The sequence below is a fragment of the Meles meles genome, chromosome 3 (assembly GCF_922984935.1).
Source record: "Meles meles chromosome 3, mMelMel3.1 paternal haplotype, whole genome shotgun sequence".
In the NCBI taxonomy this organism is placed as follows: Eukaryota; Metazoa; Chordata; class Mammalia; order Carnivora; family Mustelidae; genus Meles; species Meles meles.
The window spans coordinates 183,516,975-183,531,230 of NC_060068.1; the positions used below are offsets into that span (position 1 = coordinate 183,516,975).

Below are 14,256 nucleotides of genomic sequence, written 5' to 3' on the forward strand. Positions count from 1 at the left end.
TGGTGGAAGCTACAGGCAATTTGGTTCTTGCTCTAAGGAAAGTACTAGAACAGATGAAGGTGTTCACCAGCTCCTGGAGTCCCCACCAAGGGCCCCGGCCTCTGCCCCTCCTCCATGCGCTGCCAGGCCCCACCTGCCGCCGCCTCCTGGTGCCCAGGGCCAGGCCTCCTTGCCGTGCTCAGGGCACTGGGCTCTGGGCCGCGCTGACCTGCAGCCAAAGGCTGGACCCAAAGTCCATCTAACAACAAAAGTGAGTCCATCCCGGACCCGCTTTCTCTGACGCTTATGGTCTTGTGTTTATTTCCTGCACATCATGAGCACCGAAAATGCAGTAAAAATACAAAGCAGACATAGCGAAGTGGGCGTCCCACACGGGGGCAGCCCCCGCCTGAGTCCCCCCGGGGCCTGGGCACCCGGCAGACATCCTCCCACTCCGGCAGCCCTGACCGCCACCTCCACTTCCCTCCGGCCCTGAGTTCTCAGCCTTCCGAGTGGGGTCCCCCAGGCCGGGAACACATGGACGCATAGCATCGGGGCCCCACCAGACATCCCCAAACCGCATTTCTCCCCAGTCTGCACAAGCCGTCTAGACACCCTGCCAGATGTCCCCCTGCAGAGCGTGGGTGGGGTCCCCGCTGGTTTCCATTTGCCCGCCCGGAGCCCCCACGCTGCCGGTGGGGACCATCTCACCTTCACACCGAGTCCTGATGTCAGAAGCCCCCTGGCTCCCGGGCAGACACGCATGGCTGGCCACCACGGGGTCTGCCCGGGCCAAAGCCTGCACACACCCGGAGCCTAGAGCCACTCCGATGGGGTCCTGCCACCCTGGGCATTGGCCTGTCTACGGTGCCGCCTGGGGAGGGGCCAGGGAGCCCCCGGAAGAGCACCCTCCAAAGCCCGCCTGAGCCCGGACGGGGCGCATCGAGGACAAAGGGAGGGAGTTGCCCCTACCGCAGCGCGTGGCTGGGACGTGTGTCTTGTCTCCCAGAGACGCGGTCATCACCACCTCGGTCAACTCCCTGACGAGCTTCTCCTCCGGCTTCGTGGTCTTCTCCTTCCTGGGGTACATGGCCCAGAAGCACAGCGTGCCCATCGGGGACGTGGCCAAGGACGGTGAGTCCCCCTCGGGCAGGCTGCCGTCCCCACAGCCGTGTGCACCCAGTCCCCTGAGGGTTTTCCCCACACAGTGGGAGGGAGACGTGCGGGCCCCGAGTCCGAGTCACATGTGTTGGGGGGGGTGCGCAGAAGGACACAGCCCCCGGGGCAGCGACACACCCACCACACCGCACCCCTGCCCCGCTAGCCTCCAGCTCCGTGCAGAGGCCCTGGGGCTGCAGAACAGGCTGTGGATCGCGGCCTCAGGGTAGGCCTTGTCTTTGCTGACACTGGAGAAGGGAGCCCACACAGCTCAGGTGGGAGCCTCGCCATGTCCGAGCCACGCCGCGGGCAGGGCGGGAGAGCAAGGCCAGGGAGAAACCCGGCGGGTTGGCACACAAGCCTTTCACCAGCGCCAAAGCTTTTCCCTCCGAACACCCAGTGATCGCAGCAGACGTAGGCGGGCTTTGGGTAAGAACCAGAGGAATCACGAAATCTTGGGCGCGGACAACGGAGACCCTTGTTCCTGACCCGCTCGCCCAGCCAGCCGCACGCACCAGCTGTCTGCGTGCAGAAGTGGGCAGGGGGGCGTGGGCACGGGTGACCAGTGAGCAGGCTGGGCCCTGGGAGGAGGCCGGGTGCAGGCGTGGGGTGTGCGGAAGGGGCCCCCTGGGCGCTCGTGGGGCTGCCCGGTCCTCGTGTGTGGGAGGAAAGCCGTGGCACTGGGTGAGTCGGGACCCCGGGGTCTCCCGAGATCGCCGCGAGCCCTGGCCTGCGTCGGACCATTCTGGGGTGAGCGGGGAGGGCTCTTCCCCTGGAGTCTCCTCGAAACTCCACTTTCTCTGAAAAGGCCCCTCGTCTCCTGGGGCTGCCTCAGGCTCAGGAGAGCCCACGTGGGTGTCACTGACTCATCTCTTCCCGAGTCTTTTTCCTCCCGGGCGGGGGCCGGCTGGCTGCTGGCGAGGGGCGGAGGGGAGTGGAGGGCTGCCCCGCCCGCGCGCGGCCCGCAGCCTCCATGTGACTCCTGGCTCTTGTGCGCTGCGCCCTTGGACCTCACTTTGAAAGTCGGAAGCAGGGGTCCGGCCCGCCGGGACTGGTGGGGAAAGCAGGTCTGGGCGTGTGTGCTTCCTAAGTCCGCGTTCTTGCCTCCAGGAAAGAATCCAATAAGAGCAGGAGAATGGGAACACAAAGCAAATAAACACAGAGCGGTGAAATTTGCTCACTGCTGCATTTATGCATTTCCCGTGCTTCTGCCCTTTTTTCCGATAAATAGCAGCGGCTTACGAAACCTCTATTAGCCCCGGAGTGGAGTGAGCGTCTTCCGTGCATTTCCGCGGCCAGTAAAGTAAATGTCATTTACGGCTCTAATTCTCGAGAAACGGGGGGAAGTGTTAGCTCAGGTACGGAGCTGACAGGAGCAGACGCTGACATCCCGTCCCGCCAAGCCTGCCCGCCTCTGCCCGGGTCTGCGGCTCCTGGCGCGGACGCTTCAGATCGTCCGGGATGAGCCTCCCTCAGCCCCGCGCCGGGACGGTGCCCCTCGCCTGCGGGTGGGAGCTGCGGGGAGCCCAGGCCTGAGCTCGGCCCTGGGGCTCTGCTCTGCTCTCTGCAAAGATCCCGCAAGGCCCGGATCCCGCCGTCTGGCACCCGCCGCGGCCCTGCTGAGGGCAGAGAGGTCGGGGAAGCTCCGTCCTCGTGTGTAAGGGTGCGGGACGCCGTGTGAGTGACGTACGCAGGCCCAGCTTTTAAAAGTGGCCCTGAGACTGGTTACAGCTTCCGGTGGGAATGTTTTTGCTTTGGGGTCATCACGGCCAAACGGCCGCATGTCCGGCGGAGGCCTGCACAGTCTTCACCAGCCACCCCCCCCCCCCGGCCCCCGGCCCCCGCGCCCACCCTGACCCCACGGCGGGGTGACGGGCGACGCACCTTCCAGCGTGCCTGTCTTCCACGCGGAGGCCCCGCTCCCGCGTGCCGGCAGGGAATGGTCCCAGGGAGCCGCTGCGCCCATGGAAACCTGCCCCTTTCCCGCACTCGCCGAGCAGAGCACTTCCGTGTTCTTCACGTGGTTTTTAAAGATCAGAGGCAGAGTACTCACCGGCACGGAGAATACTCACGGACTGCTAAATGTGCCGGCGTGAGTGCACGCGTGTGTGCGGGCGTGAGAGAGAGCACATGTGGGGTGCACGCGTGTGTCGATCACGTGCAGAGAACAGACCAGGAGGCCTGCGGGACGTTGTCCAGGGCGGCGGGCAGGTAGTGCCCCCCCGTGCCCTCCTCTGGGTTGGTTCCACCCCCCCCCCGCCCCCACAGCCCCACACAGACCAGAAGGACCCGGAGAAACAAGGTGCGGGCCTCCAGCGGACGTCAGCTCTCCGTTACCTGGAGTCCCGGGCCCGGTGTCCCCTGCGTTCCCCCGAGAGAGGACTCCTCCAGGACGGCGGGAGGGAAGGCGCGGGCAGGGGCGGGTCATCTCCCCGCGGGGGGCGGAGGCTGCGGGCAGCAGCAACAGGGCGACCCGGTCATCTGCAGGGCCCGGGCTGATCTTCATCATCTACCCGGAGGCGCTGGCCACGCTCCCGCTGTCCTCGGCCTGGGCCGTCATTTTCTTCATCATGCTGCTCACCCTGGGGATCGACAGCGCCGTGAGTGACCTTGGCAGCTCGCACGGCGGGGGGGGGGGCGGGGGGGGGCGGGGGGGGGCGGGGGGGGGCACCTGCGCGAGACAGCCACGCCACTCCCCACCGCCCTCACGGGGCAGGCAAACCCAGGCGACCCCACGGGGGCCCCCGCATGCTGGGAGGAGGAGCCCCACAAGTGCTTGGGGCCCTTCCTGGGTGGGGTTTTGGACCAAAGCCTCTTCCTTCCCTCGGGGCGGCCACCGTGCCCTCTGCCCAGGTCACCACAGACCCTGACACGCACACACAGGCCAGCAGTGGGAGGGCAGCTCAGGGAATGGGGGAGGACTGCCAGAGCCAGGGCCGGTCCCTCCTGCTTTCCTTGACCCCGGAGCCCCCAGGAGGGACGGCGGTACCCACCGCAGGCCAGCCCAGGCTCCGCCCACGGAGTATCCCGGGGGCAGCCCTAGGGGTGCACGCGTGCTCGCGGGTGCATGTGCGTGACTGTGGGGCAGTGACCTGGGGAAGCGGAACGCAGGCTTCCTCGGGCTCCTGGATCCCCACTGCCTGGTCAGGACCAACAGCTGAGACCTCGGGGTCCCCGTGAGTGGCCATGGGTGCCCCGTCCCCCGGAGCTTCCCGGAAAGTGTAGAGAACCACACGTCCCACGCCTCGGCTGTCATCTCCCAGGCAGCCTGGCCAACAGCTGCTGGGGATCCCAGCCCTAGACCACACGTCTGCCGGGGATGAGTCCCACAAACAGCACGTCCCAGAGGAGGAGGGCAAGGAGGGTCACCACGCAGGGCAAGAGGCTCAGAGGACCCCCCCATCACAACGACACTCAGAGTCAGGAAGGCTGTGCCCGGGGCCACACCAGGTCCTCCCCAAGAGCAGACTAAGGCCCTGCTACGGGGACATGTGTTTGGGATGGTCGGGCCAGGCTGGGGTTTTGTGATGATGTCGGCTGCAGGGCTGCTGAGCACAGCCTGTCGGGGACGGCGTCCACCCCCGGGGCCCCACTCCAGTGGCCGAGGGCTTGAATGCAGGGGACCCTGTGCCCCAGACGCTGTGCGGCCCCCCCTCGCTCCCACGGCCCGGGTGTAAGTCCGCTGGACCGGATAGAAGCACACCCCGCCCCGCGGCGCCCCTGCTCTGTTGGCTGCAGATGGGCGGGATGGAGTCGGTGATCACCGGGCTGGTGGACGAGTTCCAGCTGCTGCGCCGGCATCGGGAGCTCTTCACCCTCCTCATCGTCCTGGCCACCTTCCTCCTCTCGCTCTTCTGTGTCACCAACGTGCGTACCGGCACTCGCTGCGCCGGGCGAGGGCGCCTTAGCACTTGGGGTCGGGCAGCGCGCTGGCACTGAGCGTCTGACCGTGACCTGTAACGATGCCGATGACGTGCGGGTCGCTGTGGTCGCGTGTGGGACCGCGGGGTCACCAGGAGCAGCTGTGGTCACACGTGGTGTGGCCTCGGTCCGTGGTCCTGCTGCTCCCAGACGGCCCCCTTGGAAGCAGCCTGGGCTGAGCACCTGCCCGTTGGATCTGTGGGGCCAAGGGAGGCCTGACCGTGGGGAGTGGGGCTGGGCCACCTTCCCTCCCACAGAGTCACTCCCAAGTTTGGCCGCGCCAATTTCTATTGCTTTCACCTCTGATCGCAGGCGAAGTGCCAGGAGGGGAGGGGAGGGGAGGGGAAGGGATGGGGAAGGGGAAGGGAGGGGAAGGGAGGGGAGGGGAGGGGTCCTTCCTGTTCCCGTGCAAAACGCACATCTGTGAGGAGCTGAGTGTGGACAGAACTCCAGCAGCTCCGATCGGATGCTATGGGGAGTAGAATGGACTATGTCTGTGACCTGGGTCCAGTTTAAACCAGGCCTGGCGTCTCCTCGGGGAGAGCATCTCTGTGGGATCCCCAGGGAGGCTGTGCCAGGTGCCCCGAGTTCAGCGGGCACCCCCTCTTCCAGGGCGGCATCTATGTCTTCACGCTGCTGGACCACTTTGCGGCTGGCACGTCCATCCTCTTCGGGGTGCTCGTCGAGGCCATCGGGGTGGCCTGGTTCTACGGTAAGGGCGAAGCCTCTCGGGGCCGCGGTGCGTCCACAGGGAGCAGACCTGGCCTCGGTGCCGTCGCTGTGACCAGCTGGCGGGCGTCCTTGCGTGGTCCCTGTGCTGCCTTCCTGACGCGTCAGCCCCGGGAAGCTTCGAGCCGTGCCTGCCGGGGCACCGCAAGGACAGGAGGCTGGAGAGGGTCTGCTTTGCCGCATCGATGAGCACAGTTAGCCAGGGCGCCCCAAGATGCTTACCGTGGTCAGAACCGTTCGTGTAGACACCCGATTGTGCTGGGCCCGCGGCCTCGTGGTCGCTGAGGGGGCATGGCTCGCGGGGGCCAGTGGAGGGGAGGTCCCCGCCGTCCGCCGGAAGCAGGCCTGTTCCTCACTGGGGACCAGGACCAGCAACGCCGCTCACAAGGTGGGGGCGGATCGGCACACTTCGCGGCGCCACGGCTCACACACCAGCTCCTCGCAGGGGCAGAGCCTCCGCCGTCTCCGCCACCGCTGGCTCCTGAGTTAGGACTCGGAACTCCTCTGGCGGGCGGCCAGCCCCCAGGCGAGACCGGGCCGCCCGCAGCCACGGCTGTCCCGCCCCTGCCAGGCCCCCAGGTCGTCCTGGCCACTGTGACTGCCACGGGCCCCCGAGCTGGAGAAGGCCCTGTTCCTTCCCCGCATGCTGACGGGCTGTGCCGCGAGGAGAGAGCACCCGGCCTGGCTCCTCTGGATAGTCGGCAGGGACAGCTCTGGGAACGGGTGCGCCCCTCCCTGGCTGGGAGCCCCAGCCCAGAGCTCACGGCCTGCCGCGCTGCACCGGCTCCCCTCCTGTGGGAACCCAACTGTCGTGCAGGGGCGCGGCCTCTTCCTCGGGGCCGTGGGCAGCGTGGCCTGAAGAAGCCTGTCGGCTTCGAGAGGCTGCCCCGACATGTAGCTCATGTTTTTGGAACAGATTTTCAATTCTAGTTTCTTTTGTACAGGAAAGGGAAATACTGCATTCTGTGCTTTTATTAGCACTTGGAATCAATACTGGATCCTTTAAAATGGGGCTCTCTCCCCTGTCCCCAAAGGAAACCCACAGTGAGAAAGAGGAAGTGCCCCAAATGCGTCCCTCGGTCATGAGCCTGGCAATGGTGGGAGACATGCCGGCGACCACGCGCGCCCCAGACCCTCGGGAGACGCAGTCCACTTTGTTTCTCCAAACGGCCATTCCCATCCCTGACCCCGATGCAGTCTGTGTTTCTTGCACAATGCATCCAAGTGTGTCAGGCTCTCTGTGCACCAAGGGTCCCTGAGGGTCTTCGAGCCAACAGCCCAGCGCCGAGAGGGGCCGTGGACTGCCCTGACCGCTCGCAGGGCCGAGTCCAGAAGGTGACCCTGGGTTCACCCTTCTGCCTTCTACTGCACCCCTGGTCCATCTCCACGTTCGGGGTTCCGATGATGGGGTTGGGCTGCACAGAGGGAATTCTGAATGGAAGGGTCTTCCCGACGGGTCCCCAGTGTGACGCCCGCGGGACTCACCCAGGGCTCCGTGGACCAGCTGTGGTCGTCTGAGCAGAAGCCAGGCCAGACTCGTGGTGGGAGAAATCGCCGCTGAGATGTCCTAGAGAAAGTGCCAGTTCACTGAGCTTCTAGAAGTAGCTCTCCTTAAGAAATAACGATGACAAATAGAGCCTGGAACGTTGTCCGGCCTTGAAAGGAAGGACACTCTGACACCTGCCAGGACACAGGGGAGCCTTGGGAACACCACGCTGAGTGAGATAAGCCGGTCATAACAGGACAAACCCCGTAGGACCGCACCCCCCGGGAGACAGAATGCGACGGCGAGACAGCGTGATGTGCTGGTGTGACTGTGGCCACGGGGGGTGCAGGGAGGGGAGAGTCAGCGCTGCACGGCGCTGGCGCTTCTGTCCGGGGAGATGGGACGGTTCTAGCCAGAACCGTCCCGTGGTGGCGAGGCCGCACGGCAGTGTGAGTCGGCGCCTCTGCGCGCGTAAAAATGGCTCAAATGGTAACTTTGTATGTTATGTGCATTTTACCAGAATTTTTTTAAAGAGAAAAAGCAGTAGTTCCGGCCGAGGGGAGACAGGACAGCCCAGGGCATGAGAGGAAGGGCTGCGGGAGGAAGAGGAGGGAGAGGGGACAGGGCGCTGGGCGCACATGACGGCTGGGTGTGGCCGCCGTGAGCACGCGTGGGGACCCGGCCAGCAGCCTCCCGGGAGGTCTGGGGGGGAGGAGCTACAGGAAGTGTGGGGAGGCCCCGGGCGGACTGGGCACCGTCCTGACTGGCCGCCGTCCTGACTGGTCACGCGGCTCCCGCACCGCAGGCGTGAGGCAATTCAGCGAGGACATCAAGCAGATGACCGGGCAGCGACCCAGCCTCTACTGGAGGCTGTGCTGGAAGTTCGTCAGCCCCTGCTTCCTCCTGGTAAGCACCCCCCCGACCGCCCAGGTCCCCCGAGGCCGCACACACCCGGGCTCTCTGCTCCTGTGTGGCTGGGGAGGGGGCTGTCCCCTACAATCCTCCGTGGTCCCGGAAAGGTGGCCCCCACCGAGAAACCTCACGGCGGACCCACGGGGCTTCTACCCCATGCCTCGCAGCTCTGCCACGGAGGGGAGGCCAGAGCTGAGCACGGCCAGTGGCCCGTGGCTGGCTCCTCCCCTGAGGACAGTCGTGGAATTGAGACTTCTAGGGGGCGGGGGCTCAGGGACTGTAATGCCAAAGGCAGGAGTGACTCAGGTGTTGCCACGGCACAGCCACCGAGAGCACGTCTGCAGGCCGCCTGGCGCTTCTCCTCGGGGCCAGGGGACACCAGCCCAAGCCCATGCGCCAAGGCTGCCGGCCACCGGCCTCATTAGAACAGGGCCGCTCGGATCCCCTTACCATGGCCCACAGCTGCTTCCCCACGACAGCCGCAGACGCAGTCCTCGTGTGGCTCACAGAGCCTGATGTGTCCTGCCCAGTATGGACAGGTGACCCCAGGGCCGTTCAAGGACTGTCCTGCTCCGAGCAGAGAGCCCCAGGAGCTCCTCACAAGATGCAGTCTCCCTGACCCCTGGCGTGTCTGGCACCGGCAACAGGTGACGAGTATGCCGTCCTGCGCCGACCCCGCTAGTGAGAGGCAGAGACAGAGACAGAGGTGGAGACAGATGAGATGGAGAGGCAGAGCCAGACGGAGAAGGGGACACAGAGACAGAGGCAGGCAGGCATGGAGGGAGGGAGCAGGATTCCGGCGGCTGCCATAAGGGCAGTGTCTCCCTGAGCCGCGCCCGGACACTCGGGGGCTCCGAGGCCCCCACGCCACGCTGGGCCTGCTTCCCGCATGTTCACGGCGGCTGTGCTCGCAGGGCCGAGGGGCCGGTGTCACGTCGGATAAGCCAGGCAGGGTCTCCCCGGCATGACCACCTGTGACACGGGGGTGGGCATGGGCGTCCCCGCCCGCCTGCAGGACCCGGGCCCCGAGCTGCCATGGCCCGGAGACCCCCTGGGCGAAGCGGGGCGCCGGGTCCCACCTCCCCGCCGCCGGCTGAGAGCCGCCCTCTGCCCTCGGTTGCAGTTTGTGGTCGTGGTGAGCATCGTGACCTTCAGGCCCCCGCACTACGGAGCCTACATCTTCCCCGAGTGGGCCAACGCGCTGGGCTGGGCCATCGCCACGTCGTCCATGTCCATGGTGCCCATCTACGCGGCCTACAAGTTCTGCAGCCTGCCCGGCTCCCTGCGGGAGGTGCGTGCTCGCGCGGGCGCCCACTCTCGGGTGTGACCCGCGGGGAGGCCGGCGGGGGCGGTGGCCGCGGTGGAGGACCGGCCGGCAGGTGCGGGCCGGAGCGGGCTGGGCCTGTGCGCGCGGGCGCGTCCCCCTGTGCGTGCGCGTCCCTGGCGCGGGCGCGTCCGCGTGTGCGTGGCCGTGCGCGTGCGTGTCCACCCGAGCCTCCCGCGTGCGCCTGTGCGTCTGCGCTCCCGCGCGTGCTCCCGCGTGCTCCAGCGGCTGCGGCGGGCGCAGGCGAGGCCACGTGGGCGGCGGCGGTGGGGGCGGTGGGGGCGGCGGGGGGGGCGCGTCCCCCCAGGCCACCGCTTCTCCCGCGGCGCCGGCCTCCCGGCAGGAGCGCCCCGCACGCCCGCGTGTTTCCCGGGACCGCCGGGTCCCGCCCCGCACCCGCGGCTCCCCTGCACACCGGGTCCCCAGTGGTCAGGCCAAGCCTGGGCCGGCGGGGTCCCAGGGGGTCCGGGGAGGGCGGGAGGGGGCAGCCCCCGCAAAGCAGCCCGCACCAGGGAGTGGAGACCCTCCCTCGCCTCCCCATGCCCGCGGGGCCCAGTCAGGCCCCTGGGGCGGGGACGGAGGCGCGGCCTGCAGCCCGAGGGCGGGACCGGAGCAGCCCCCAGGGCCCCTGGCCTCGAGACCGCCGGGGGCTGCATGCCGGCGCCCTTGCTCCGAGCCGAGGCAGGCGCAGCAGAGACAGCGGGTGTCCCCCTGCCCTGGGCTGGCCGCAGGTCTGGGGGAGGCCCGGCCCGCAGCCCCTGCACCTGACCGCTGTCAGCGGGGCCGGCCTCGCGGAGCGCACCGCTGCCCATGGCCTGTCCTTCTCTTCCAGAAACTGGCCTACGCCATCACCCCGGAGCAGGAGCGGGAGCTGGTGGACAGCGGGGAGGTGCGTCAGTTCAGGGTGAGTGGGACCGCCCGCCGCCCTCCGCAGGCAGGACTCAGGCCTCATCCCAGCCCCTAGGCCGTGGGCCCCTGGGGGCCACAAAGCTGCGCGGGGAGGAAGGCAGGAGAATGCTCGTGCGCCTGTCCAGGTGCCGCCTGGGGCCACCCTCCGGGGACCCCTGAACTGACGGGGGCACGCAGGAGGCAGAATGAGAAGCCTTGGGAGAAAGAGGAAGCAGAAGGGGGGGAGGCTTGAAGTGCAGGAGGGAGAGGGCCCGAAGCAGCTCTGAGCCCCTCACGGGGCTGGGGTGCTCTGTCGGACCCCGGCCGGCTGCTGCAGACTGTTGCGGTGGGGCTGCAGAGAGCCGGCAGCCAGGGGCCTCCCGTGGGAGGGGGCGCAGGAGTCGCCAGCCCGAGGCAGGACTGGGTCTTCCTGGATTTGCTCGTGCTCCTGCTGACTCCCCAGGTGAGACCTGAGCTCGCTCGTTCTCGAGCTCTCTGCTTTCCCAGCCGAAGCTCTCAAGGCCCTGTCTGGGGCACAGTGGCCACCCTTAGCACAACCTTGTCCTTATCCTTTGGAGTTAAGGGCATTTTAGTTTTCATTGTGATTTTGTCCACAAGTGAGCTGCTTGAAGTTTGCTTTCCAATCCCCAAATCTGTGGGGATGGTTCGCGGATGTTTTGGGGATCGGTGTCTGATGACTGCAGCTGGCTCACGTGCTCTTGGGGGCACAGGAGGACTGCGGAGTGGCAGAGCCCCGACCCACACGGCCGACGTGCCGCACAGCTGTGGATGCGAGTGTGTGTGTCCTTGCTGGCACATGCCCCTCCTCGCACCTGTCCCGTCGTGCTGGTGGCCTTGCCGCTCGGGTGGCGCAGCCCGTCGCCGACTTAGCTCTGCTTCCCGTGAGAACTGGGAGGGGTTTGCAGGCTGCAGCGAACTTCTCCAGGTCCTCCCCCCCCCCCCCCCCCCCGGCCCGGTCCCACCAGTTTTCTGCGTTCGATGTCGTGCGGCTTTCGGATAACCACACGTCTGGGATGGCCGCGCCTCCCCTGGCACCTCACACGTCCTCTCTCCCTCGCGCTGGTTGGTGCTGGCAGTCCTCTGCTCTGACCTGGTCGTTTCAGCAGGTTTCCCCCGAGTGTCCCAGAAGCACCTTCTGGTGTTTCCGTGTTCGCCTTTGCCAGGATCTCAGAGCGCAGCTGTCTTGGGCTGGTGCACACCTGGGACTTTGTACTGACAAAGATCAGTCGCTTCACATCCGTTGTGATTATTGGTATTTTCAGCTGGATTCTAGGCTTTTTAACTGTTTGCCCCATTTTTAATGTGTATTTTTCGCCTTTCTTACCTTTTTATGGCTTGCTCTTTGGGGGATTTGCTTTCCCCCCATTTTTAATGTTTTCTCTCCGTATGGAACTTACCCGTGTACTTGCTTACAGACCTGGACGTCACTCCTTTACACTTATCTTTGGAATTGTGACGTACGTGCCTCCCTTTGCACGCGAGAAGTGACGCAGCATCTCAGCCCCGTCCTGAAGGTCACGAGGGCTCCGGACTTCTGCTAGTTATCATGCTGCTAGTGCCCAGTGCTCCCGTCCTGTCTTCCCAACCCACAAACTAGGCACTGTTACAATTATGCTGTGATGTACAGAGACGCTCTCTGGGTTAACGTGCACGAGACTGCCTGGTTCTCCACCCGACTTTGTGACATCTCCGTCTTTCCCTCGAGCATCCTTTTCTGGCTTTAACATCAAACATCCTTCAGACTTTCCTTTAAGGAGATCTCTCGGTTGGCTTCCCCACTCTTGTGTGTCCAGAAACGTCTTCATTTGGCTCCTCTCAGGAAGGAGGGTCTCAGCCGCTGTCTCCGGCGCTGTGAGACCGCGTGCTCGTGCGTTCTTGGTGGCCCCATGGCTGCGGTTTGGAGACCGAGCCTGTGTCCGGGGTCTGCACATGCGTGGGTTTCGTCTGTCCGGGGAACGTCGCAGTCGTGCCTCGCAACCTTGCCTCCTGCGCGGCTCCCCTCGGGGCTCTGCTGTGCGACACTTGCCCTGCCCTCGGGTTCCGCGCTCTCAGGAGTTTGGTGAGTGCGGTGATTCGGTGCACCGTCGTGCAACACGCTCTTGCCAGTGCACACACCGCTGCTGTGAGTCATTTCTCTAAAACTCAAACCGCTCGAACTTCCGCTCAGAAAGTTCACACTGATCGTCACTCCCGTGCGCGGCCTGAGGCTCCCCATCCACCCCCGAGGCAAACACGCTCCTGCTGTGGTCCGGGTCTTCCGCGTGGCCCCCGCCCCTATCGTCTCCTTGCGTCCGGAGATACTTCTGTGTTCCCGAAAAGTCGATCGGTCTGCAGTGGGGCGTCCCCGTGGAGCTCTAGGGCTCTGGCCCAGCTCCGTCCCACCTGCTTGCCCTGCACGGCCCTGCTGGGGGGGGCTGCCCGCCCTGCTGCGGCCCCTGGCGAGCCCAGCCCTGGGTCTCCTGGAGGCTGGGGACAGCCCTGTGCCAGCCGCAGGGGTCTGGCATCTTCCCATCCGGGCGCGGCTGTTTCCGGGCCTGCGGCGCTCGGTCTGAAGCATTCACGCTCGGTTCTTGCCGTCCGGAATGATCTCACGGCTCGTGCCCACAGCCACATGGAACCTGCAGCCGCATCTGCCGGCGACCTGCACACCCGCACTTGTCACTCTTGGCCTCCCCGGCGCGCCTGGGGGCTCATGCCAAGTGAGACACAAGTGTGGGTACGGCCTTGCCCTGGGGTGGAAGAGAGGCCCCAGGGAGGCGGCAGAAGGGGCCTCAGGCCATCCCTAGTCTGCTGGTCCCCCGTCTGTCCCGCCTCCAATGGGCCCCTGCCCCCAGGGCCGCGGTGGCTGCTGCTCCCCGCCGGGCCCTGGCGGCAGCAGTGCTCTCTGCTCTGCCCGCAGACCCCGCGTCCGCGTCTGCACAGGCGGGAGGTCGTTCACGTCCACAAACTTCACTCAGGGGTGTGCGCGTCGGGCCTGAGCTTCCTGGGCTGCGCGGCGCCTCCAGGAGCTTGTTGGGTCGGCAGCCGGGAGCCGCCCAGAGCCAGGCAGCCCCGGCTTCGCTTCTGAAGAAACCCTGTTTGCTTCCTAGCTTCGCCACTGGCTCCTGGTGTAGCCGGCGGGCAGGGGCCCGGACGGCCACCCCAGCGCAGGAGAGACGCCCGCAGAGAAGAGACCCCGAGCTGCGAGACGAAGGTGGGGCTGCCGGCTGAGGGACTCCTGCCCTCCCAGAGGAGCCTCCGCTGCCGGCTCCCTGCGCCCTTCCTTCGCCACCGGGAGAGGACTGGCCGTCGCGCTTGTCTCTGTGACCACGTAACGTAGATCCCCACCCCTTCCTGCAGGTAGAAGTCGTCCGTCCGACCGTCCGTGTACCGCGCCCACTCCCTCCCACCGCCACCCCCCCCCCGGCTGCCCCCGAGTGCCGGTCTTCCTGTCACCCGTGTCCCGAAGAGAAAAGTGGTGACCGTGGCAGCCGACAGCCCGGGGCTCGTGACTTCCTGGGTATTTTATTTTGCGCCAACTAGAAGAGCCAAATGTCGTATGTTGCCTAATTGTGTAGAAGGTGCCCTGGGGAAACCACAAAAGGCAATAAAGTGGGGCCACCACGTGTCCCCACACCATGCGCCTCATGTGCGCGGAACCTGCCCAGGGTCCCGGTGTATGTGATGGGGACGCCCCGTACTTCCTTCTAGCGGACAGAAACACAACGGGGTCTGAGCACGCGGCCGCCACCCCTGCCCGTCACCGGCCGTGCACAGTCACGGCCACCTCGCTGCAAATCCCCGGCCCCAGGAGGCGTGTGCCCCTCACCCCAAGGCCCTGACCCGGCCAGGCGCCTGC

At 66.2% G+C, this 14,256-nt stretch overlaps 1 protein-coding gene across 1 annotated transcript in view; it reads left to right on the top strand.

Moving 5' to 3' along the window:
- SLC6A3 (solute carrier family 6 member 3) overlaps positions 1–13,531 on the top strand; it is a 32,367-nt gene extending 18,836 nt beyond the window's left edge. The window contains exons 7-14 of the mRNA XM_046000738.1: positions 989–1,113; positions 3,625–3,737; positions 4,876–5,004; positions 5,671–5,770; positions 8,079–8,179; positions 9,309–9,476; positions 10,342–10,413; positions 13,508–13,531. Of these exons, the coding sequence (XP_045856694.1) occupies positions 989–1,113; positions 3,625–3,737; positions 4,876–5,004; positions 5,671–5,770; positions 8,079–8,179; positions 9,309–9,476; positions 10,342–10,413; positions 13,508–13,531 (832 nt within the window). The remainder of the gene's footprint in view (positions 1–988; positions 1,114–3,624; positions 3,738–4,875; positions 5,005–5,670; positions 5,771–8,078; positions 8,180–9,308; positions 9,477–10,341; positions 10,414–13,507) is intronic.
- The last annotated feature ends 725 nt before the right edge of the window (positions 13,532–14,256 follow it).